This window comes from Microcaecilia unicolor, chromosome 1 (genome assembly GCF_901765095.1).
Source record: "Microcaecilia unicolor chromosome 1, aMicUni1.1, whole genome shotgun sequence".
NCBI lineage: Eukaryota > Metazoa > Chordata > Amphibia > Gymnophiona > Siphonopidae > Microcaecilia > Microcaecilia unicolor.
The window spans coordinates 699,494,634-699,520,227 of NC_044031.1; the positions used below are offsets into that span (position 1 = coordinate 699,494,634).

Sequence of the window (25,594 nt, forward strand, 5' to 3'; positions counted from 1 at the left end):
TTTTCAGTTGGTGGTCTGGTTTTTGTTTTCTTTTCTTTTGTGTGTATTTTGTGGTTTATTGGAATTGTGTAATCACTGTATTGCTGTTACAAGATTTTCTTCTTGGATAATTATACTTCTTAAACATAAAATTAGAAAAAAAGATGAAAAAAATACTCCTAACCACAGGCATGCACAGTATCTTACCTTATAGATCAGTAGGTTGATATTTAAAAGCAGTTATATGCTTGGTGCTAATGGCAGCAAGGAATTAATTTTATGAAGTCATTCTTGCACATATATGATCCATTGTAAATGTGCACGTAATGACAGGATGGCTTGTATTATGCAGAAGGTACAAACAGTGACAGAGTTTGCAAGTATGTGCATAGATTATAAAATAGACTAATTTATGTGTGTACTTAAATAATGTATACACAGACATTTATACCTGTTCTTGAGTAGGTATAAATGGCCACGCCAGCAATGTGGGTGTAATTTCTGCTGTTTATGCTATTTTATAAAGATTCATAGCTATATATCTTTACCAAATAGTGCCTAAGTAGGTGCCTATGAATTTAGCACCTCCTTGTAAAATTATCTTCCAATCCCCTAATTCAATAAAAGTCACCAAACATTTTGCACACCCAATATGTGCGTGCAGTGTAATTGAATAGTGAGCTAATTAGTGCCAATAAATGGCTTTTTAACAAGCAGTTATTGGCACTAATTAGATTTCATTAGAACTTACGTGCATAAATTTAGACACGGGTAAGAAAAAAAAGGGGGGGGGCAGAAAAGATTTGTAACAGAGTGGACACCCAGGAGGGAGTGGAAAACATGAAAAAGGATCTGCGGAAGCTAGAAGAATGGTCTAAGGTTTGGCAATTAAAATTCAATGCGAAGAAATGCAGTGATGCGCTTAGGGAGTAGAAATCCACGAGAGACGTATGTGTTAGGCGGTGAGAGTCTGATATGTACGGACGGGGAGAGGGATCTTGGGGTGATAGTATCTGAGGATCTGAAGGCGACAAAACAGTGTGACAAGGCGGTGGCCGTAGCTAGAAGTTTCTAGGCTGTATAGAGAGAGGTGTGACCAGCAGAAGAAAGGAGGTGTTGATGCCCCTGTATAAGTCGTTGGTGAGGCCCTACCTGGAGTATTATGTTCAGTTTTGGAGGACGTATCTTGCTAAGGATGTAAAAAGAATTGAAGTGGTGCAAAGAAAAGCTACGAGAATGGTATGGGATTTGCGTTCCAAGACGTGTGAGGAGAGACTTGCTGACCTGAACATGTATACCCTGGAGGAAAGGAGAAACAGGGGTGATATGATACAGACGATCAAATATTTGAAAGGTATTAATCCGCAAACGAACCTTTTCCGTAGATGGGAAGGTAGTAGAACTAGAGGACATGAAATGAGATTGAAGGGGGGCAGACTCAAGAAAAATGTTAGGAAGTATTTTTTCACAGAGAAGAGTGGTGGATGCTTGGAATGCCCTCCCACGGGAGGTGGTGGAGATGAAAATGGTAACTGAATTCAAACATGCGTGGGATAAACATAAAGGAATCCTGTTCAGAAAGAATGGATCCTCAGAAGCTTAGCTGAGATTGGGTGGTGGAGCTGGTGGTGGGAGGCGGGGCTAGTGCTGGGCAGACTTCTACGGTCTGTGCCCTGAAAATGACAGATACAAATCAAGGTAAGGTATACACAGAAAGTAGCACATATGGGTTTGTCTTGTTGGGCAGACTGGATGGACCGTGCAGGTCTTTTTCTGCCATCATCTACTAAATGGGAGGGTCATGGGCAGAACCGGGGCGTTCCTAGCATTTACACACATTGGGGCCCTTTTACCAAGCTGCGGTAAAAAGAAACCCTGAGATAGTGATGGCAGCTGTTTTTGCTGTGTGCTAGGGCCCTTTTTACCACAGTAGGTAAAAAGTCCGAAAAAACACATGACCATGCAGCAAGCGTGGCAGTAATTGCTCCCATTCTCCCAATGAGGTGGTGGTAAAAAGGGCCCTGGCACACGGCAAAAACAGCTGCCAACATATACCCCCTGTGGTATATATATTTTTTAAATCCAGCAGCTCTGGAAATGACGTGCACTGGAGGCGGAACTACCACCAGTGGCCGCGTTCAGCCAACAGTAGTTCAAGGTTGCCGCACAGCAACCCTTTAATAAAAGGGCCACATTGTTATAGAATACAGGGCTACGTGCCCAATTTAATCAATGAGTTTCTTACTGGGCAGACTGGATAGATTGTGCAGGTCTTCATCTGCCATCATCTATTATGTTACTGATGCAAGATCCTCAAAATATCCCTCTTCAACAAACACTTTACAGATGACGGCTAACCCATTAAGCACAGAGACACTACAAACAGAATGCCTCTCTTTAGAAACAAATAGTATAGTATTAACAGTTCTTAAATTTATGTTTCTTTATGTTAGTATGTATAGGTTACTATGTTACCATTAATGTATTATTATTAATTTGTCACACTGTTGCCTTGGAGGGGCATAATCGAACAGGACGGCCCTGCGAAGGGGAGGGGAAACACCTATTATCGAAACAAGATGGGCGTCCATCTTTCGTTTCGATAATACGGTCGAGGATGCCTAAATCTCAACATTTAGGTTTAACTTAGAGATGGTCGACCTAAATGTTGAGATGGTTGACCTTAGAGATGGTCGTCCCCGGTTTTCAGCCATAATGGAAACCGAGGATGCCCATTTCAAAAGCTACCAAATCCAAGCCCTTTGGTTGTGGGAGGAGCCAGAATTCGTAGTGCACTGGTCCCCCTCACATGCCAGGACACCAACCGGGCACCCTAGGGGGCACTTCAGTGGACTTCATAAATTGCTCCCAGATGCATAGCTCCCTTACCTTGGGTGCTGAGCCCCCCCAATCCCCCCCACTACCCACTCCCCACAACTGTACACCACTACCAAAGCCCTAAGGGGTGAAGGGGGGCACCTACATGTGGGTACAGTGGGTTTCAGGTGGGTTTTGGAGGGCTCACATTTACCACAACAAGTGTAACAGGTAGAGGGGGGGGGGGGTGGGCCCGGGTCCGCCTGCCTGAAGTGCACTGCAGTACCCACTAAAACTGCTCCAGGGACCTGCATGGTGCTGTGATGGAGCTGGGTATGATATTTGAGGCTGGCAAAAAAAAATGTTTTAAGTTTTTTTTTTTTTTTTTTTTTTTTTTAGGGTGGGAGGGGGTTGGTGACCACTGGGGGGAGTAAGGGGCGGTCATCCCCGATTCCATCCGGTGGTCATGTGGTCAGTTCAGGCACCTTTTTGAGGCTTGGTCACAAGAAAAAATGGACCAAGTAATGTCGTCCAAGTTCTCGTCAGGGACGCCCTTCTTTTTTCCATTATTGGCTGAGGACGCCTATCTCTTAATCATGCCCCAGTCCTGCCTTCGCTACGGTGCCGACACGCCCCCGGGAACTTTGGTCATCCCCGCGACGGGAAGCAGTTGAGGACACCTAAAATCGGCTTTCGATTATGCCGATTTGGGTGACCCTGAGAGAAGGACGCCCATCTCCCGATTTGTGTTGGAAGATGGGAGTCCTTCTCTTTCGAAAATAAGCCTGGTGTTGAGTTAATGCTGTGCTCTTGCGGAGGGCATAAGCTCCGGACTGGGCAACACAGCTCTGCATTACTTACTTGTGAGAATTAATGATCTGCTTGTCCTTGGAGAGCTGCCGTTATAGCGTACCAGTGTAAGTCTGTGTATATGTACTTAATTTTAGGTTTGAGCGCTTACACCAACGCGGTGGCTGTTGTAAATTATTACACCCAACTGTAGGCAGTTAGGCGAGTACTGCATACATAACTGCCTGACATACCGCCAACCAGCCCATACCCCTCTCAATTCCATGCTTCCTTAAAGTTGCACTCTCTGCAATTTGGCTGTGCAAGTTATAGAATAGTGACTAAAGGCAGTTGGGCACTCGACTGTTAATTGGTCCAGTTAGCACCAATTAAGGCCAATTATAGCCTATGATTGCTCATTAACACCAATTAGCTCATTAAACTAAGATATGCACAATTGACCTTATTCTATAACTTGCATGTGTAAATTTGTGTACTAGTCGCAAATTTGGGCACATAATTTTCTAGAATTAGGGAGTAAATGGCCAATGATGATTTCAAGCCCTGTCCCAATTTTAAATAAAGTTATTTATTTAAAATTCGGACAGGGCTTGAAATCATCTGTTCAAAGGCAAAATTCAGCTGCTAAAAGGATAACTTACACATTTTTAAGTAGCTGTGTTAGCTATGCCTTTAAAATTATATATTGGTTTTTAGAGCAAAAGGGATGGATTAGGATGTGTGCAGTGTAGAGAGGGTAAGTGATGAGGATAGAAAGCTGAAGAAAAAGGAGGCCTGTAATTTAGGGCCATTTGCACAAAACGTACTAGGCCAGCAACTTGCGTTTTTGACCTGTACCAGCCGGTTCAGCGAGCATAGTATTCGGTAAGAGATGCACAAAAGGGACTGTGCTTGCTTTTTAACGTTCGCAGCAGTAGACATAGTATGCTAATTTATTTAACAGAGCTGCATTCCGAGGGATGCACAGCCGTTTACAAGCAATGCACAGAAAGGCCCACCGTCTTTTACCAAGAGAAATTGTACATAAGGTCTGGATTAGCTATAGCATGACAGTAGCTTCTTGGCGGAGCAGTCTGCTTGTTTTTGCATGCGTATGTTGTGCGTTATGTCCTACTGGATTCCTTAAAATTCCATGCTGTATGCAGAGCAAAACCAGGGGCAATCTAGAGACATGCAGTTAGTGTAGGCTTGGTTAGTGAGGGTTGCAGTAGTGCGCGGTGCATGGAGTAACAGTAAGACAGCTGCTGGTGAGTGTTTCCTATCCCCCTGCATTCAGTGGGCAGTGGGGGAAGGTTTCCTGAGTCAGGGTGTTTCTTTCTCCCACCACGGCTGTAGAAGTGGCAAACGAATGTGTTTTCCATACAAGAAAAGACTCTGTCCAGACAAAAATGCAGTTTAAGGGAGTGTTGCTGTGCTAACGAGAACATGGGAAGGAGCGGGCTGTCTGTCTATCTTACTTGCTCTCTGGTCAGTGATAGCTGGCAGATCAGAGGTGATAATAGTGCAAGTGATTTTTGGAGCTGCATCCACAGCACATGTCCAGGGCATTCGCATGGCAGCCATGCTTACCGATTGACTTCTGTGCGCATGCCCTGCTGCTTTCCCTACCAAGCTGCATGCTAAACATCCATGCAGCTCATTTCTTTTGAGAATTGCTTGCTTTTTCCACCTCGGTAATTTAACCGAGGTGGAAATATTGAGTGTTTGTTTCCAGGAAGTTTTGTGCATTGGGCCCTTAGACAGCATTCAGAAAAATCATATTCTAGCTAGTGCAGTACCTCTTAGAGCCAAAAGATGTCCTCCTATCACAACAGTACATTTTAAGTGTATATTATTCTCAGATACGATTTCCTATTTTCTCTTCACTTAGCATGGCAGTCTGTTAGTATATGTTTTTGTACTAAGCCTCTACATTGTTAAATAAAAGATCCCTTAATTTTTCACAGTTAATAATTTTAGTGAAGACTCTTGATAAATGAAGTGTTAGTAATTTCTCATTGTAGACTGGATATGTAAGTTGTCTTTATACATAACCCCTCTAATTCTATAAAAGTTGCCAAAAATTGTGTGCACAAATTTGGGTGTGTGCTCAATTTGCGCACACAATTTAATTGAATAATGAGATAATTAGTGCCAATAATTGGCTTTTTACCAAGCAATTATGCTAATTTGATTTAATTGGAACCTACCGCACATTAAACAACCTATAACCACCTAAACTTCCGGAAATCACTAAAAACCTACTTGTTCAAAAAGGCATACCCTACCGACCCTACTTAAATACCTGAACCCTGCAACACTACGAAACCAAAGAACGTAATGGATATAACTTAACTCTTCCCCTATACTATTCCCTAATATGTTTGTTCCACATGAACCTTATTCTACCATAACATCACTGTGTAACTGTTTATACCGGAATTGACGAATGCCTTTACGGTACTATGTAAGCCACATTGAGCCTGCAAATAGGTGGGAAAATGTGGGATACAAATGCAACAAATAAAAAAAATTAGGCACAGGATCTGTGCCTAAATTTTACTTGCAAGTAAAAAAAAATGGGGTGCGGAAATGGGAGGGTCATGGATGGAACGGGAACATTCCTAGCATTTATGCACATTGTTGTAGAATATGAGGGGTATGCGCCATATATAGAATTCACCCCAATATGCTAACCTGGGTGCAGCAGAGTCTTTCAGTAACTGGCAGGCTGTGCACATGTACACCTCTGTATGAGACTGTGATGGATACAGGGCTTTCTGGCAGCAGTTCTGTTGCCTTGTCCAGTGTGGCTTAACTTGGGGGCAAGTTACCTAATGGCCAGGAGTAATGGAGATGGCAGGGTTGAGCTGGAGAAGAGTATTGAAGGCTTCGAGCAAAGACACTCTGGTAAATTTCACTGAGAGTGAGATAGTTATCTATTTAGGGTTCTTTTATAAAGGTGTGCTGAAAAATGGCCTGCGGTAGTGTAGGCGCGTGTTTTGGACGTGCGTAGAATAATTTTTCAGCGCACCTGTAAAAAAGGGCTTTTTTTTTGCCAAAAATGGACGTGCGGCAAAATCAAAATTGCTGTGCGTCCATTTTGGGTCTCAGACCTTACTGCCAGCCATAGACCTAGCAGTAAAGAATTTGGGCGGTAAAGACCTACGCGCATCAGATGCCACTTAGTGCGCATCCACTAAGTGCGCTAGAAAATAAAAAATTGTTTTTCAGGCGCGCGTAGCGGATATGAGCCAAAAATGAAATTACTGCACGAGCCATGCGGTAATCGGACGGCTTAGTCAAAGGGGCCCTTACTTAAGATACTTGAGTGCCAGAAGTGGTGTATGTTTATCATCACAGTACAGGGTGTGCATTTGTACTCTGTACCAGTAGTTCTGCTGCCTCACAGAGAGAGAGAGGTCCCTAAATCAAGAAGTGGGGAGGGGTGCAGATAGGCACCTCAGAGTGCATCTGCTGTGTCCCCCCCCCCCCCCAACTGGCTCCTCTTCCTCAGTAGCACTGTCTTCATAACTTATTGACAAGGAAAGAGTGCAAGAGAGCCAGATTCAGCAACTGGCCAGGAAGTCACTGCTGTATTGTCCTGTAGCACTGCTTGAGCTCCTACGCTAGCTTAATAGTTGGTATAAATGCTTGTGCCTAACTGCTCTCAGGCACACAACTCTCAATTAGACATATAACTCACATGCATAAGTGCAAGTCACACCCCTGACCTGCCCGTACCCCTCCCAGGTCCCGTCCCCTTGCAGTTACGTGTTTGTGCACGCAGTTGTAGAATCCCGACTAAGGGCAGTTACGTGTCTAACTGCAAACTAGTACCAATTAGTACCAGGTAACACTAATTACAGCCAAAATTGGTTGATAATGCCAATTACATTAAGTTATGTGTGCAACGGGCTTAGGCACTCAACTTTGTGCACTAAGGGGTGGATTCAAGAAAGAGTGCCAAAGTTTGGGCCCAGGGATGATGCATGGCAGGCCCAGATTCTATAACCGGAGTTCCATGCAGAATTGCCATTTAGGCGCGAGCACTTATGCTACGTGAAAGGCTGGTGTAACTGCTCATGCCTATCTGTTGGCAGTTAGGTACATAAATCCCTGTATTCTGTAACCTGCACACCTAGAAGTTGCACACAATGAAATTGGCACACACAACTTCTAGAAGAGCGACTAAAGGCAGTTGCATGTGCAAATGCTAATTGGTGCAAATTAGCACCAGTTAACACCATCTAAGCCAATATAGCCAATTATTAAATTAAGTTGTGCATGCAGTTGCCCTTATTCTATAACTTTTGCACTGTGTATATATATATATATATATATATATATATATATATATATATATATATATATTTGTGTGTGTGTACTTTTTTTCTTCTCTAGTTTTATCTCTGGTATGCTTGAATCCTGTTTGAATGGGACAGGTAGCTTAGGTCTTATCTATCCAATTATTGGCATTCCTTTCTGGTTTCCTTCTGTATTGCCATTTTATCTGTAAACCGATTTAGTCTGCTCACAACAAAAGTGGTATAGCAAATTTTAATAAATGATAAAATGCTAAAAATAGGCGTCCCTTTATAGAATTGTTCTTCATGCATATACACACACATTTACACCTACCCCCTCCCTGCCCATCTTCAAATCCTTGCTCAAAGCCCACCTCTTCAATGTCGCCTTTGGCACCTAACCACTATTCCACTATTCAAGAAATCTAGACTGCCCCAACTTGACATTTCGTCCTTTAGATTGTAAGCTCCTTTGAGCAGGGACTGTCCTTTCTTTGTTAAACTGTACAGCGCTGCGTAACCCTAGTAGCGCTCTAGAAATGTTAAGTAGTAGTAATAGGTGTAGATACATTCTTGGGCATTTTTGTGCCATTGGGGCTCATTCTTGGACACTCTTTTACATAGACACATGGGCACTTATGTTGTTTTTTTATTTAAATATGCCCCCCTTTTTGCTACTTGGATATAGGTGTCCTTTTATAAAATCATTCTCCATATGTATAACTCATTACTACAGCATGGTGGCTTTCTTCAAATCAATGAAGAACTTAAAAACTGTCTTTCTATGGCAGAAGTTCACCATGCCTTGCATCCTGTCTCCAGCAGTGGCCAGTCCATTGGAAGTACCTGGCAAGTCTTAATGGAGAAATCTATTTCCTGTTCCTTACATCCAGACGTAAGAGGTCATGATCGTCATGGCTACCTGGTTACTAATTGATAATGGATCTGCCGTTTAGAAACTTATCCAAACCTGTTTTTAAACCTAGCAGTACTTATTAAACTTGTCTACATCTTCTGGCAACAAATTCCACAGTTTAATTATATGCTGACTGAAAACATACTTTCTTAAATTTGTTTTTAAACTGCTAGCAATTAGTTTTATGGAGTGTGCACCTCTCTGTGTACTGTATAGTTTGAAAGGGTTAATAACCATTCCCTATTAATATGTCCACATCACTTAAGGTTTTATAAATTCTATCGTATCCTCAAAGTCATCTTTTCTCCAAGCTGCAGGGCTCAGTTTTTTTTCACGATTACCAACCACATGTTGCATGCAACTCAAACAGCATTTTCAACGCAACTACTAGCAAGATAGCCATGCACACCAAGAGTGTAAACCTATAAAGGGGGAGGGGGTATTTTTAGGTTCCAAAAAGGTGCCTATTTGGAACCTATTCTATTAAAGAAAGTAGGTGCCTTCTTTCCTTTGTAGAATGCTAGTGTAGCAGGGCAAATACGCACCTATATTTTAGGCATCACCACTTAAACCAGCCATAGAGCAGAAATGCATGGACCTAGACTGCTCAAAAAAAAAAGTGGATAAATTAAAGTATACTGGGGCGTAACTGTTCACACTGCCTTCCTTCACCCATGTGTTTTCCCACCTTGAACTTACACACCATCACATTTAGATACCATTTTATAGAATAGCACATTGCTGGAATATAGGCATCTCTTCAGTGACAAGCAAGGATACATGTGGGTGACTTTATGTGATGGAGCCAATGTGTGGGAACCGCTATCCATCTTGTTTATCACAGCTTTTGAGAATGATGTGCTACACGTGCGCTTCTTCCCATCTGTCTCTGTCGCATGGGAACTAGCAGTCACTATTTTCCTCAGAGAGCTGACACCAAAAGTCCAAACAAATCCTTTATTCAAACAGACCCGACGTGGCCACGTTTCGCCAATAAGGCTGCATCAGGGGTAGAGACATAAAACAGCTAACAAGGGGCAGTGAAGGCTTAGCCCAGGTAGCAGAGGTATGAAGCTGTCGCGCAACTTCCTGTGAGAAAGCTGATACTGAAGTCATCTTGAATGGTCAGTTCTGCTACCTGGTAAGCCTTCTCTGCCCCTGGTTAGCTGTTTTATGTCTCTACCTCTTATGCAGCCTTATTGGCAAAACGTGGCCACGTCGGGTCTGTTTGAATAAAGGATTTGTTTGGACTTTTGGTGTCAGCTCTCTGTTGTTTCTTTCTACTGCTGCAAGACACCCAGCACCTCTTTGTTTACCTGACCGTTTTCCTCAGTGCAGATCAGTCAAACTGAACTAGTGCTCCCTTTCAGCATGAGTCAAATTGTATTGGTTTTTCAAAAAGTTATTCTTTCTTCTTTGATTTTGTATAAGTCCTGCTGTTGTTGAGTGAGGGCCCCTTTGCTTGCCTTAGTTTTTCTGGGGCATTTTAAAGTTTCCTTTCTGTTTCATCAACCCTCTTCTGGCCTTGTTGGAACAGGCACCCAGTCGAGCAATTTTCAAAATCAAGTTGTTTCATTTCGCTGCAGTTATTTTTCCAAACGTGCCCCAGAATAAAGTTCTCAGTAATTATGAGTCAAATTGTATTGATTTTTCAAAAAGTTATTCATTCTTCTTTGATTTTGTATAAGTCCTGTTCTCCGAGGACAAGCAGGCTGCTTGTTCTCACTGATGGGTGACGTCCACGGCAGCCCCTCCAATCGGAATCTTCACTAGCAAAGGCCTTTGGTAGTCCTCGCACGCCCATGCGCACCACGCGCGGCTGTCTTCCCGCCCGAAACCGGCTCGTGCCGGCCAGTCTTCTTTTGTCCACGCTCGGTACGGTTGTGTTACGCCGTTTCCGCCCCTTAAGTCGACCTCGCGCGTCTCTTTTTGACTTTCGCTAACTAAAAAAGGATTTTGGAAAGGGACCTTTTCGGTCTTTTTCCCTTTCCGCTATTTCCAGTTTTTGCCCCGGTAAGTTTTCTTTCGTCTTCAGGGTAGGCCCTTTTCAGGCCTCGGGTCGAATTTTTTTCTTCCCCTCTTTTTGGTGCCTACCGCAATTACGAGTTTTGATTTCGCCGGCGTGATTTTTCCGCCCATGTTATCGAAGTCTCCCAGCGGCTTCAAGAAGTGCACCCAGTGCGCCCGGGTAATCTTGCTCACTGACAGGCACGCGTCGTGTCTTCAGTGTCTGGGGGCTGCGCACCGCCCGCAGGCCTGTAGTCTGTGCGCCCTTTTACAAAAGCGGACTCAGGTAGCGAGATTGGCCCAGTGGAACGTTTTGTTCTCGGGCTCTTCGTCGGCATCGGCACCAGGAGTATCGAGTGCATTGACGTCGACAGCGTCTAGACCTCCGTTCTCGGCCGCGACTGCATCGAGTGCATCGAGGCATCGACCCTCTGCATCGGGGCTGAGACATCGGAAGGCTGCGTCGGCGTCGGTGGTACCGGGACCTCCACGTCTGCTGATGTCGTCGGACGGTGGTGCTTCGACTGGAGTGCAGGTGAGGGCTGTCCATTCCCCTGCTGGTGGCGGTGAGCCTTCGGGTGGGTCTCCCCCTACCCCGAGGGCTCCTGCGGTACAGTCCCCCCGAGACCGACCTTCTTCGGCCTCGGCCCCGAGGAAGCGACGGCTGGATTCTACGTCCTCCTCGTCGGTGCCGGGAAGCTCCGGTGACATGCTTCGTCCCAAGAAGTCGAAGAAGCATCGACACCGTTCCCCTTCCTGTATCGGCACCGAGAGCTCTGGGTCGCCGAGGGAGTCGGCACCCAGTAGGCATCGGCACCGAGAGGACCGCTCACCCTCTGTTCAAGAGGTGTTGATGCGCTCCACTATGGACAGCCTGGAACAGCCTCCACGCCCGGAACAGACTCTGACATCGACACCTGCATTGGCTTCCACGTCTTTCTCCACAGTCGCTCTGCACGAGAGTCTCCAGGCCGTTCTCCCAGAGATTCTGGGAGAGCTGTTGCGCCCTTCCCCTCCGGTAACGGGGGTGCTTGCACCACCGGTACCGTCGAGTGAGGCGCCGGCTGACCCCTTGCCCGGGGTGAGGTCTCCGACATCGGTGCCGCGTGCGGTACCGACTGCGGTCGCCTCCCAGGAAGGCTCCCCGACGACGTCGGCGGAGGGAGCCTACCTCTCGACGCTCCCACCGTGGCCGTGGTTCCACGGAGTCGAGCCGGGCACGGCTTCAGACACAGGTTTGTGAACTTGTGTCTGATACCGAAGGTGAGGCCTCGTGGGAAGAGGAGGAGGACATCAGATATTTCTCTGACGAGGAGTCTGAGGGCCTTCCTTCTGATCCCACTCCCTCCCCTGAAAGGCAGCTTTCTCCTCCCGAGAGTCTGTCTTTTGCGGCCTTTGTCCGGGAGATGTCTACGGCCATCCCCTTCCCGGTGGTTGTGGAGGACGAGCCCAGGGCTGAAATGTTTGAGCTCCTGGACTATCCTTCTCCACCTAAGGAAGCGTCCACAGTACCCATGCATCATGTCCTAAAAAAGACATTGCTGGCGAACTGGACCAAGCCACTAAGTAATCCCCACATTCCCAAGAAGATCGAGTCCCAGTACCGGATCCATGGGGACCCAGAGCTGATGCGCACTCTTTTGCCTCACGACTCTGGAGTTGTGGATTTGGCCCTAAAGAAGGCTGAGTTCTAGGGAGCATGCTTCGGCGCCCCCGGGCAAGGACTCTAGAACCTTAGACTCCTTTGGAAGGAAGGCCTACCATTCTTCTATGCTCGTGGCCAAAATCCAGTCTTACCAGCTCTACACGAGCATACATTTGCGGAACAATGTACGGCAGTTGGCGGGCTTGGTGGACAAGCTCCCCCCTGAGCAAGCCAAGCCATTTCAGGAGGTGGTCAGGCAGCTGAAGGCGTGCAGAAAATTCCTGGCCAGAGGGGTGTATGACATCTTTGATGTTGCGTCCAGGGCCGCTGCTCAAGGTGTGGTGATGCGCAGGCTCTCATGGCTGCGTGCCTCCGACCTGGAGAATAGGATCCAGCAGCAGATTGCGGACTCGCCTTCCCGTGCGGATAACATTTTTGGAGAGAAAGTCGAGCAGGTGGTAGAGCAGCTCCACCAGCGGGATACCGCTTTCGACAAGTTCTCCCGCCGGCAGCCTTCAGCTTCTACCTCTACAGGTAGACGATTTTTTTGGGGGGAAGGAAGACTGTTCCCTACTCTTCTGGTAAGCGTAGGTACAATCCTCCTTCTCAACAGCCTGCGGCCCAGGCTAAGCCCCAGCGCGCTCGCTCTCATCAGCAGCGTGCGACTCAGCAAGGCCCCTCGGCTCCCCAGCAAAAGCAAGGAACGAGCTTTTGACTGGCTCCAGCAGAGCATAGCCGACATCCAAGTGTCAGTGCCGGGCGACCTGCCAGTCAGTGGGTTCTTCAAATAGTCCGGCAAGGATACACCCTCAATTTGGCCTCCAAACCTCCAAATTGTCCACCGGGAGCTCAGTCTTACAGCTTCCAGCGCCAATGCGGTCGAGCCCATGCCATCCGGGCAAGAAGGGCTGGGATTCTATTCCAGGTACTTCCTTGTGGAAAAGAAAACAGGGGGGATGCGTCCCATCCTAGACCTAAGGGCCCTGAACAAATATCTGGTCAAGGAAAAGTTCAGGATGCTTTCCCTGGGCACCCTTCTTCCCATGATTCAGGAAAACGATTGGCTATGCTCTCTGGACTTGAAGGACGCCTACACTCACATCCCGATACTGCCGACTCACAGACAGTATCTGCGATTTCAGCTGGGCACACGTCACTTCCAGTACTGTGTGCTACCCTTTGGGCTCGCCTCTGCGCCCAGAGTGTTCACGAAGTGCTTGGCTGTAGTAGCAGCGGCACTTCGCAGGCTGGGGGTACACGTGTTCCCATATCTCGACGATTGGCTGGTGAAGAACACATCCGAGGCAGGAGCTCTACAGTCCATGCAGATGACTATTCGCCTCCTGGAGCTACTGGGGTTTGTGATAAATTATCCAAAGTCCCACCTTCTCCCAGTGCAGAAACTCGAATTCATAGGAGCTCTGCTGGACTCTCGGACGGCTCGCGCCTATCTCCCAGAGACGAGAGCCAACAACTTGTTGTCCCTCGTCTCGTGGGTACGAGCGTCCCAGCAGGTCACAGCTCGGCAGATGTTGAGATTGCTTGGCCACATGGCCTCCACAGTCCATGTGACTCCCATGGCACGCCTTCACATGCGATCTGCTCAATGGATCCTAGCTTCCCAGTGGTTTCAGGCTGCTGGGGATCTAGAGGACGTGATCCACCTGTCCACGAGTTTTCTCAAATCCCTGTATTGGTTTGGACCAATTTGACTCTGGGACGCCCCTTCCAAATTCCTCAGCCACAAAAAGTGCTGACTACGGATGCGTCTTTCCTGGGGTGGGGAGCTCATGTCGATGGACTTCACACCCAAGGAAGCTGGTCCCTCCAGGAACGCGATCTGCAGATCAATCTCCTGGAGTTACGAGCGGTCTGGAACGCTCTGAAGGCTTTCAGAGATCGGCTGTCCCATCAAATTATTCAAATTCAGACAGACAACCAGGTTGCCATGTATTACATCAACAAGCAGGGGGGCACCGGATCTCGCCCCCTGTGTCAGGAAGCCGTCAGCATGTGGCTCTGGGCTTGCCGTTACGGCATGTGGCTCCAAGCCACATATCTGGCAGGCGTAAACAACAGTCTGGCCGACAGGTTGAACAGGATTATGCAACCTCATGAGTGGTCGCTCAACTCCAGAGTGGTGCGCCAGATCTTCCAAGTGTGGGGCACCCCCTTGGTAGATCTCTTCGCATTGCGAGCCAATCAGAAGGTCCCTCAGTTCTGTTCCAGACTTCAGGCCCACGGTCAACTGGCATCGGATGCCTTCCTCCTGGACTGGGGGGAAGGTCTGCTGTATGCTTATCCTCCCATACCTCTGGTGGGGAAGACTTTGTTGAAACTCAAGCAAGACCGGGGCACCATGATTCTGATTGCTCCCTTTTGGCCGCGTCAGATCTGGTTCCCTCTTCTTCTGGAGTTGTCCTCCGAAGAACCGTGGAGATTGGAATGTTTTCCGACCCTCATCACACAGGACGAAGGGGCGCTTCTGCATCCCAACCTCCAGTCTCTGGCTCTCATGGCCTGGATGTTGAGAGCGTAGACCTTGCCTCTTTGGGTCTGTCGGAGGGTGTCTCCCGTGTCTTGCTTGCTTCCAGGAAAGATTCCGCTAAGAGGAGTTACTTCTTTTTATGGAGGAGGTTTGCCGTCTGGTGTGACAGCAAGACCTTATGTTTAAATTTTTTTTATTAAATGCTCAAATACACAATATTCAACATTAGCACGCACATATCTTCATATTACATAAGATCTGTGACAGGACAAAGTAATCCTGATCATAACTCTGGACTCTCTTGTTTCTATTTAAACCATTCTCTCTGTCTTAGTCTGTTATGTCTTCAACTACCTGATCCTGAGTTCTACTTCAGTTACTTTCCCTTTTCAGGTACATACATATCTGAGTCCAGGTTTTTATGTTAGATCTCTCTATGGCTCTTACTTTGCCTCTGTTACCAATTCTACTTAGTTTATTCAACTCATTAACATCAATGTGAATAACTTAACCTTAATTAGCGTTCCTTTTATTCATATGTGCGCAACTTTTAAGATCTACTACATCTATATGACAAATCTTGATTTTTCTATTTCCTTTTTCCCCCCCCTCCCTTTCCCTTCCCCCCTCTCCCTTGTTACCCTTTCCCCCCCTCTCTTCTTGGTTATTGGGTTTGTTAATCCTTAATCAACGAGCCTACGCTCCCCTCCCCAAAACCTCCAACTCTGTCTGTTCATGTTCCCTGTTTCACCGTCTTCTTCATCCTCCCCATTTAGAAGTTTATCAGGTAACTGCGGGCTGCTTGCGGGAGCGTGTTTAAAAGGGGACTCCAACACGCTTCAAATTTCTTCCCCTCTATCGATTCCCAGTTCTTAACACCCATCTGTTCTACCCTCATCAACATCAACATCAACATTCGTGTTCTCCACTGTTGTTTGAATGGTGGCCTGGACGAGAGCCATTCGGCCAGAATAACTTGCTTAGCAATTATAACCGTCTTTGAAGCAAATTCTGTATATCCCCTCTGTGTTGGTTTGTTTAGTCTGAAATGACCAAAGAGAATCGCCATATCATAAATCCAAGGTGATTCCCACAATTGTGATACATAAGCAAGCAATCCTTTCCAAAATTCCACCACTGCTGAGCAGTTCCATATCATGTGACCCAAGGTTGCTCCAGCACATTTGGGGCATGATCCCCAGGGTGACACACCCATATGGAAAGCTTGTCTGGGTGCTATATACATCCGCACAGCCAGCCTGTACTGCTGTTCCCAGTGTAGCGCGGCTGAAGTGGAGTGCCTCATGGTCAGGATATGTGTTTTTATCTGTGCCTCTGTTACTGTCTGCATCAGATCTGCACTCCATTGCTGTGCTAGTTTTTTGTAATCCAATTCTGCTGCCGTATCTCTAATATACCTGTGGTGAAATGCAAGTGGTACTTCCTGCTGAGCTGCCAGGGAAAATGCGTCCGACATTTCTATTTGTACATCCTCCGCGAGATCTTCCCACGGTAAAGAATGTACATAATGTTTTAGCTGCTGATAGTGAAATCTGTCTTTGTCAGGCAGTCCATATTCTCTTTGCAATTCCGCAAAGTTCTTAATCTTGCCTTCTGTGGTTAGTACTTGTAGGAGGTACACCACCCCTCGTCGCTTCCACTTCTGAAATGTCCCATATATCTGTCCCGGTTCAAAGTCCATATTGCCACATATAGATCGGAAGGGCGTGACATTGGCGGAGAATTTATGTAGCTTGCATATCCATCTCCACACTGCTTTCGCAGTGGGCATTATCATTGCATATTTCAAGATTTCTGGAATTACTGTCCCTCCTACGTGTAGATAATTTGTGAAATGCCACTTTGGTTCCAGCTGTAATTCCAGATCTGTGTTAGAAAATTCTGTCGTCCCCCTGAACCAGTCATTGATGTGACGCATTCCACTGGCCACTGTCAAATGTCTCACACTTAACAGTCCTAGGCCCCCATATTCAACTGGGATGGTTATTGTAGTTACTGGCAGGCGTGGTTTCCTCCCCCGCCACAGGAACCGTTGTACCAACTGATTTAGTTTCTGTTCGTCTTGTCTCTTCAGAAACAGTGGTAGTGTCTGAAAAACGTACAACCACTTTGGGGTTATACACATATTGTATAAGGCTATCCGCCCTAATAGTGAGATAGGCAGGGATCCCCACATGCCCAGTCTGTCTTCTGTCTCTTTTAGCAATTTAGCTACATTTATTTTATATAATTGTCTGAGATCTGCCGGTATCTTTACCCCTAGGTATGTTATGGGTTCTTCCGTCCACTGTAGTGATTGTGTACCTGTCCACCTCTCCACCCCTTCTGTGCCCACCGGAAGAACACAAGATTTCGTGATGTTTAGCTTAAACCCCGAGATTTCCCCAAACCTCTGTACTTCCTGTAATAAACAGCCCAGAGAGTGTGCTGGGTCAGTTAAGACCAGTAACAGGCCATCTGCATAGGCCAGCACTTTTATTTGCCAGCCCGCCACTGTAACTCCCTGTATTTCTTGGTTGGCCACGGTAATTCTTAATAGTGGTTCTAATGCCAGTACAAAAAGGAGTGGGGAGAGCGGACATGCCTGTCTAGTTCCTTTGCTAATCCGAAATTCATTGCCCTTCCCCCCATTGACAATTACACTGGCTCTAGGGTTATTATATAGTGATTTTATTACTTCCCTAAACCATCCCGTGATACCCATTCTCGTCACTTGTTCCAAGTATTCCCAATTGACGTGGTCAAACGCCTTCTCGGCATCCAAGCTTAGTATCCAAACCGGTATTTTTTTTGTCTTGCATGCCGACAAGGCTACCAGTAGCTTTCGAACATTGTGCACTGCCCGCCTTCTCCGAATAAACCCTACTTGGTCTTGGCCCTGGCCCACCAGATCAGGCAAACATTGCGCCAATCGTTCTGCCATAATTTTTGCTAATAATTTGACTTCTACGTTCAGCAGTGAGATGGGCCTGTAGGACCCTGGTCTTTCTGGTGACTTGCCCGCCTTTGGTATCAATGTTATGTATGCTACATTGGCATATGCGGGTAGTTCTCCCATCTCAATCGCTTCTTCATAATAAGCTAGTAGATGAGCTTGTGCCTGTGGTGGTATTAGTTTATAATACTCCCCTGATAGTCCATCTGGACCTGGGGCTGATCTTAATTTTAACTCTTTTATTGCCTTCTGTAATTCTACTAATGTTAGTGGCAAGTTTAAGCCTTCCCGCTGTTGCTGAGTAATCTGTGGTAGCCTAACGTTTCTCAAATAATCATTTAAAGCTGTCTTTGATAATTGTGTTTGGTTAGTGTACAGAGTCTGAAAATATTCAGTGAAGACTTGGGTAATTTCTTTAGGGTTGCTGGTTAACCTACCCTGACTATTCCTTATTGTGGCCACTGTCCTAGAACCCCCCCATCCTTTAATTACTCCTGCCAACAAGCGTCCCGATTTATTCCCAAACCTATGGAGTCTGTATTTATAGTATAGAGCCGATCTATTTTCAATTTCATGTAGTTTGGTATTTAAGGCAATTTGCAGTGACTTCACTGTGTCTAGATTTACCTTGGTTGGATTCTGGGTATATCTCTTCTGAGCTTTTTTCAATCTGGATTCTAATAACAGGATTCCTGCTGCTCTACTTTTATTCTTTTTGCTGCAATATGCCAAAATTTCCCCCCTCAAGACCGCCTTGGACGCTTCCCAGAAGAGGATTGATTGCGTCTGGACATGTTGTCTATTGTTCTGGGCGTATTCTTCCCATTTCATATGTAAATATTTGATAAATTTCTCATCTGTATATAAGTATGCCGGGAATCTCCACCTTCTCCCACTTTGGTTATCTGTTTGCAGCTCTAAATCTATCCATACGGCCGCATGGTCTGATATTTCTTCCGGGCCTATGGCTGCCCCTATTAAATGTGGTAGTGTTAAACTGTCTATCAAAATATAATCCAACCTACTTAATGTGTCATGGGCTCTAGACCTATGAGAATACTCTCTTTCAGTCGGGTGCAATGTTCTCCATGTGTCCACCAAGTTAAGTGTTTTAGAAAACGACCCTAATTTCCTAGCCCTTGCGCCTATGTGATGGGAAGAGTCTCTGTTTGAACAGTCCATTTGAGGATTAAACACTAAATTAAAATCCCCCACCACTACCAATCTTTTGTTATTATATTTAGCACATTTGGCCATCAGGGACCTCAGGAATGAGGGGTCATGTGTGTTCGGCCCGTAGACTGTCACCAGTATAAGTTCTATACCGGATAGCCATATTTTTAAAATTAAATACCTCCCGTCTTCCCCAGAGTCCTCCCGGGAGGCCTTATATGTTAATCCTTTCCTAAATAAAATTGCAATCCCTCCTTTCTTCCCGAGGGCTTCCAGGGAAAACACCTCCCCCACCCAACTCCTCTTCAACTTGGCATGTTCTAGGTCTGATAAATGTGTTTCTTGCAGGCATGCTATGTCCGCGTTATGACGCTTCAGGGCCGTTAGGATCTTAGCTCGTTTGATCGGGGAGTTAATCCCCCCGATGTTCCAGGTTGTTAATCTGACCGGCATTGTGAACTCTTGTGGCTAGTTTATCTGCTAATTCTGCTACCCGTGTTCCCCCCTCATATGTTCTATTTGGGAGCCCGCTTAACCCGTTTTTTACCCCTATCATTTTACCTTTGTCTATCCCTACTATTCCTTTACCCCCCATATCCTCTATCCTCCTTATTCCTCCCCCACCCCTTCCCGCTTTCCTCCCCCCCCTCTCTATTAACCCCCCCTTCTCTCGCTCCAGGTCTAGCCTGTCTGTGGAGAAGTGACCCCCTAGGCACATGAGGCCCCTGCCCACTCTGCCAAATGTACCTTTTTCTCTGGTGCCTTGCTGAATCGCGTTACCACTAGATTTTTTCTAGTAAGCCTTCTTCCAGCGCTGCTTTCTTTGCTTCCGTCACCGTTTTAAATGATTTCCACTGTCCCTGGATTAACATCCGCAGAGTTGCCGGAAATTGGAGGGAAAACCTTATGCCTTTATTCACAAGTGCAGAGCATAACGGATGGTACTGTCGCCTCCGCAGTTGCACCTCTGTCGAGAAATCTTGAAAAATTAATACTTTGTGCCCATCGTGTGTCAAAGAGTCCCTCCGCATCCTGAATCCCTGCAAAATCTCCATCCGATGCCTATAGTTTAATATCTTGGCTATAATTACTCGCAGGCGTGCTTGTTCTTCAGCCTTGCGTCCCACGCGGTGAGCTCATTCTACTACGAACGGCCCCATGGTGTCTGTTAGTGCTAGTTCTTTGGCTAGCCATGTTTCAAGCCAGGTGGTTAAATTCTTTTCAGGGATTGTTTCTGGTATCCCCACCAACCGTATATTGCTCCTCCTGGAGCGATTTTCTAAATCCTCTAATTTGTTGTGGCATTCATGGAGCTGTTTTGTGAGGGTGGCTATGTCTGGGCCATATCTGCGTCCTTCATCTTCCAGGGCCGACACTCGGGTTTCGAGGTCCCCCATTCGAATGCCCACTCCATCTAGCCTTGTATTAAGTTCTTCCAACTTGTGTTCTACTGCCGCCCATTTCGGGTCCCATGCCTTCGCTACTGCCATCGTGATTTGCTGGAGTTGTGCTTCAGAAAAGCCTTCCGTTTGCGGAGCGGGTATTTCCGCCATCTTGGTCTCCTGCGCGTTCGTCTTTATTTTCTCTTTTTTCGCAGATTTTTGTGCCATCGCTAATGGAGACCTGTTGAGGTCTTTGTCCATAAATTACCCCACTTTCCGCGTGACCTGACTTCGGGCACCTTCCGATTAGTTTAAATTTTTGGGCAGGGGTCTCAGAGCTCGAGCCACACGCTGCTGCTCAGCTCATGTCCCGACCGGAAGTCCGCCGACAGCAAGACCTTAGATCCTCGCTCCTGTCCTACACAGACCCTGCTTGAATACCTTCTGCACTTGTTTGAGTCTGGTCTCAAGACCAACTCTGTAAGGGTTCACCTTAGCGCAATCAGTGCATATCATTACCGTGTGGAAAGTAAGCCGATCTCAGGACAGCCTTTAGTTGTTCGCTTCATGAGAGGTTTGCTTTTGTCAAAGCCCCCCATCAAACCTCCTACAGTGTCATGGGATCTCAATGTCGTTCTCACCCAGCTGATGAAACCTCCTTTTGAGCCACTGAACTCCTGCCATCTGAAGTACTTGACCTGGAAGGTCATTTTCTTGGTGGCAGTTACTTCAGCTCGTAGAGTCAGTGAGCTGCAGGCCCTGGTAGCCCAGGCCCCTTACACCAAGTTTCATCATAATAGAGTAGTCCTCCGCACTCACCCTAAGTTCTTGCCGAAGGTAGTGTCGGAGTTCCATCTGAACCAGTCAATTGTCTTGCCAACATTTTTTCCCTGTCCTCATTCCTGCCCTGCTGAACGTCAGCTGCACACATTGGACTGCAAAAGAGCATTGGCCTTCTATTTGGAGCGGACACAGCCCAACAGACAGTCCGCCCAATTGTTTGTTTCTTTTGATCCCAACAGGAGGGGAGTGGCTGTGGGGAAACGCACCATATCCAATTGGCTAGCAGATTGCATTTCCTTCACTTACGCCCAGGCTGGGCTGGCTCTTGAGGGTCATGTCACGGCTCACAATGTCAGAGCCATGGCTGCGTCAGTGGCCCACTTGAAGTCAGCCACTATTGAAGAGATCTGCAAAGCTGCGACATGGTCATCTGTCCACACATTCACATCTCATTACTGCCTGCAGCAGGATACCCGACGCGACAGTCGGTTCGGGCAGTCAGTGCTTCAGAATCTGTTCGGGGTTTAGAATCCAACTCCACCCCCCTAGGCCCATGTTTTATTCTGTTCCAGGCTACACTCTCTGTTAGTTGGATAAGTTGCGAGGCCCAATTGACCATGTTTGTTGTTTTGAGTGAGCCTGGGGGCTAGGGATACCCCATCAGTGAGAACAAGCAGCCTGCTTGTCCTCGGAGAAAGCGAATGCTACATACCTGTAGAAGGTATTCTCCGAGGACAGCAGGCTGATTGTTCTCACAAACCCGCCCGCCTCCCCTTTGGAGTTGTGTCTTCCCTTCTCTTTGTCTTGCTACATACGGAACTGACGAACACAAGCCGGTTCGGGCGGGAAGACGGCCGCGCATGGGCGCGCGAGAGCTAGCAAAGGCCTTTGCTAGTGAAGTTTCCGATTGGAGGGGCTGCCGTGGACGTCACCCATCAGTGAGAGCAATCAGCCTGCTGTCCTCGGAGAATACCTTCTACAGGTATGTAGCATTCGCTTTATATTCCCTTTTGTTGGATAGACCCAGTCAAGATGGTTTTTAAATTTCTCACAATGGATTGTCTGTTGCATGTGAACATATTGGAGAAGTTGCATTCTGCCCAACAGCTATGAAGCATAGGAGTCGGTTTTCAAAAAATGCTCAATTTTCAACCAAATTCCATGCCAGTGGCTCAGGGCCAGATGCACTAAACTTAACGAGCCCTTAACGAGCAAGTAATAAACCCTGGCATGCACTAAACAGTTCCCCCCACCCCGACGACGGTAGCAGCTAACAAAAACGGAATGCAGATAAGCAAATTGTGTAGAAATCCTATTGTAATGAGATGCACTAAGCTTTTCCGATTGCCTTAACGCTGGAAAAGGCTGGAAAATCTAATGAGAGGTCTGTACGAGATTGTAAAAATTATTAAAATATTTTTTAAAATGGGGGGGGGGGGGGACGACGCAAAAACGGCCAAGTGCTTGTCAGGAGCGTCCTTTATGGATGTTCTTCACTATATTAAAAAAAAAAAAATCATACAGGCTCTGATGGAAAAAAAATCCAAGTGTTCGTCCTTTTTTTTTTTTTTTAACAAAACTATTAGTGGGATTTGAACCTGCCACCTCTGGATTACAAGACCGGTGCTCTAACCACTCAGCTACAACTCAGCTAAAACATAGGCTGAGTGAAGCACGGCCAAAAAGGACGTTTTTATTATTGCGGGGTTGAATGATGTCCAAAAAAGAGCCTGCAGCAGCGGAGCCTGTTTGATTTTTTTTTTAATTAAGCTTCACTTTAAAAAAATGTAGATTTTGGGCGGCCTCCCCCCCCCCCCCCCCCGCAATAATAAAATCGTCCTTTTTGGCCGTGCTTCACTCAGCTAAGAGACCTGGAAGTAAGGGAGGGACATCCAAGCAAGTAGAGTTGTAGCCCAGTGGTTAGAGCACCTGTCTTGTAATCCAGAGGTGGTGGGTTCAAATCCCACTAATAATTTTGTTAAAAAAAAAAAAAGGACGGGCACTTGGATTTTTTTCCACTTTTTTAAGTTGTAAGAAGTCTTTATTGAACATTTATCAAAACAGCATAACAAAATACAGCACTCCAGAACAAGTAAGTAATAGCATAACTGATCAGCTCCAGGTGTCTCTCAGCCAATCCCAGCGCGTTTAGCTGTTACCAGTATCAGCTAAATGCGCTGTGATTGGCTGAGAGAGACCTGGAGGGAGGGACGTCCAAAAAGCTTTGATTTGTGTCCTCTCACATCCCGATTTTCTGGGCTGGAAGGCTCCTCCTGTAAAAAGAACGTCTTTTTAGAGGGAGTTTTTTTTTAATACTGAAGGACGTCCTTGGCATGTGCAGAGCAGCCAGCATAACGCTTGGCTGCTCTGCGCATGCTCCACCGGCCGATTGGCTGACTGCTTAACGATGGAATAGAGAATGCAAGTGAGCTACAACGAGCAGCTCATTTGCATTCCTATTCCTTGATGCATGCCCGTTCCTTACCGATTCACTAAGGGAATCGGTAAGGGAAGCGCTCTAACGATTGATTAGTGCATCTAGCTCTCGGATTGCATAGCTAAAGGAAAATAGCCATGACATTTCTGTTGGAGTTGGCTCTGCTTTCTAAATGAGCTGATTAAGCAACCTTTCAAACCTGTCTATTTGTTGTTCTGTGTTATGGTGTTTTAGCACACGTTATTGTGTCTTTACACAGCTTTAGCACAACAAATTTGACCAAATATGCAGCAAAATAATAAGCTACATCACATACAGATTCATACAGATTAGTTCATTACTGTGTAATGAGGCTCATATTAATCCTTTTGCTGCACATTGTGGGCCAAAAGTTAACCATGTTTTCCCCCAGGAGCATCAGCTCTCTAATTGGGTTGAGGGAGGGAGAGGAGGAGATTGGGCTGTGCTGCCACAGTAGCACCTTTTTTTAATGCTTTGTCCTGGCACCATGCGACATGCATTGACAGCACAGGTGCACCTGTGCTATCTGTCAATGCATGTAACACAGTTCACATGTAGTAAGTGTATGTTGTGTGCGGTATAAAAACTTATACAGTTTAGTAAATGGGCCCCAAAATGACTTCCTAGTTCCTTGAGTTCTGAGGAATTTTTTTGTACATAGCCGCCTTCATTAGGATTGAATTATATTTTCCTGGTTAAAGTTGCTTTTCATATGCAATTCATTTGTAGGAAGAAGAAAGGCGCACAGCATCACTCCTGGCAAGAAGAGAGGAAGAGAAGAAGCGTGAAAGCCATAAACAAGCCTTACTGAAGGTATAGTCTCTAGCTAATTTATGTAATTTGGGAAATAATACTACTATAATTTTTTTTAACTATCAGTTTTAATTGAATGAAAAAGGTGTATGTAAAAATACAAACACACAAAGAATCAGCATTAACAACCACAAGAACACCCCCAACCCATCCCTGCCACCCACCTACTACTACTTGACATTTCTAAAGCGCTACTAGGGTTACGCAGCGCTGTACAATTTAACATAGAAGGACAGTCCCTGCTAAAGGAGGTTACAATCTAAAGGACAAATGTACAGTCAGTCAAATAGGGGCAGTCTAGATTTCCTGAAAGGTATAAAGGTTAGGTGCCGAAAGCAACATTGAAGAGGTGGGCTTTGAGCAAAGATTTGAAGATCTGACCTCCCCCACCCCAAAGCTGCTACAAGAAACAACAAAAGTGGGCAACTCACAGGGACTCTTCAGGAAGTGCCTTCCTGCCACAATACAACCACTCCCACCCCCCAAAAAAAGAAATCCCACACCAAAAGGACTCACAGGGTAGAAAGCATAGAGGATAAACAAGTCAATTCTTCATGGGCTGCATCAAAATGACCATGATGTCGGTCTGTCAATTGGTCCATGTCTCTCGCCACATGAACTTTGGTGGCCCAGGATTGCAGTGTAGGTCCATCTGATTGTTTCCAGTAGGCCACAATTTCACATTTAGCTGCTGCTATGCAAACCTGTTTAACCCTTGTGTGCTACCATTTTCCCCTCTTATTACCCAGCCCCAAGAGGCGAAACTTAGGATCATAGGGAAAAGTAACCCCCAATGCCTTCGATAGCTTCCCTGAAATAGCTATTCAAAAGGGTTGCAAAGAGGCACAAGACCATCAAATATGATTAAGGGTACCCCGTCCATTCTGCATCGCCAACATTTGGTCTGTACTAGCGGATGGAAACGTGCTTTAGGTGTACCAGTCTGAAATACCATCTGGTGATTACGTTACAGGCTTTCTCCTTAACGCGCACAAGGAGGCTTTCTTCACCTCATGAAACACTCGTTTGCAGTGACTAGGCAAGAAGTACTGCACCTAAATCCCGTTCCCAATCTAACATA

At 46.2% G+C, this 25,594-nt stretch overlaps 1 protein-coding gene across 1 annotated transcript in view; it reads left to right on the plus strand.

The window, feature by feature from the left end:
• LRRC49 (leucine rich repeat containing 49) overlaps positions 1-25,594 on the plus strand; it is a 249,223-nt gene that overhangs the window by 127,586 nt on the left and 96,043 nt on the right. The window contains 1 exon segment of the mRNA XM_030188617.1: positions 24,430-24,513. Within this exon segment, the coding sequence (XP_030044477.1) occupies positions 24,430-24,513 (84 nt within the window).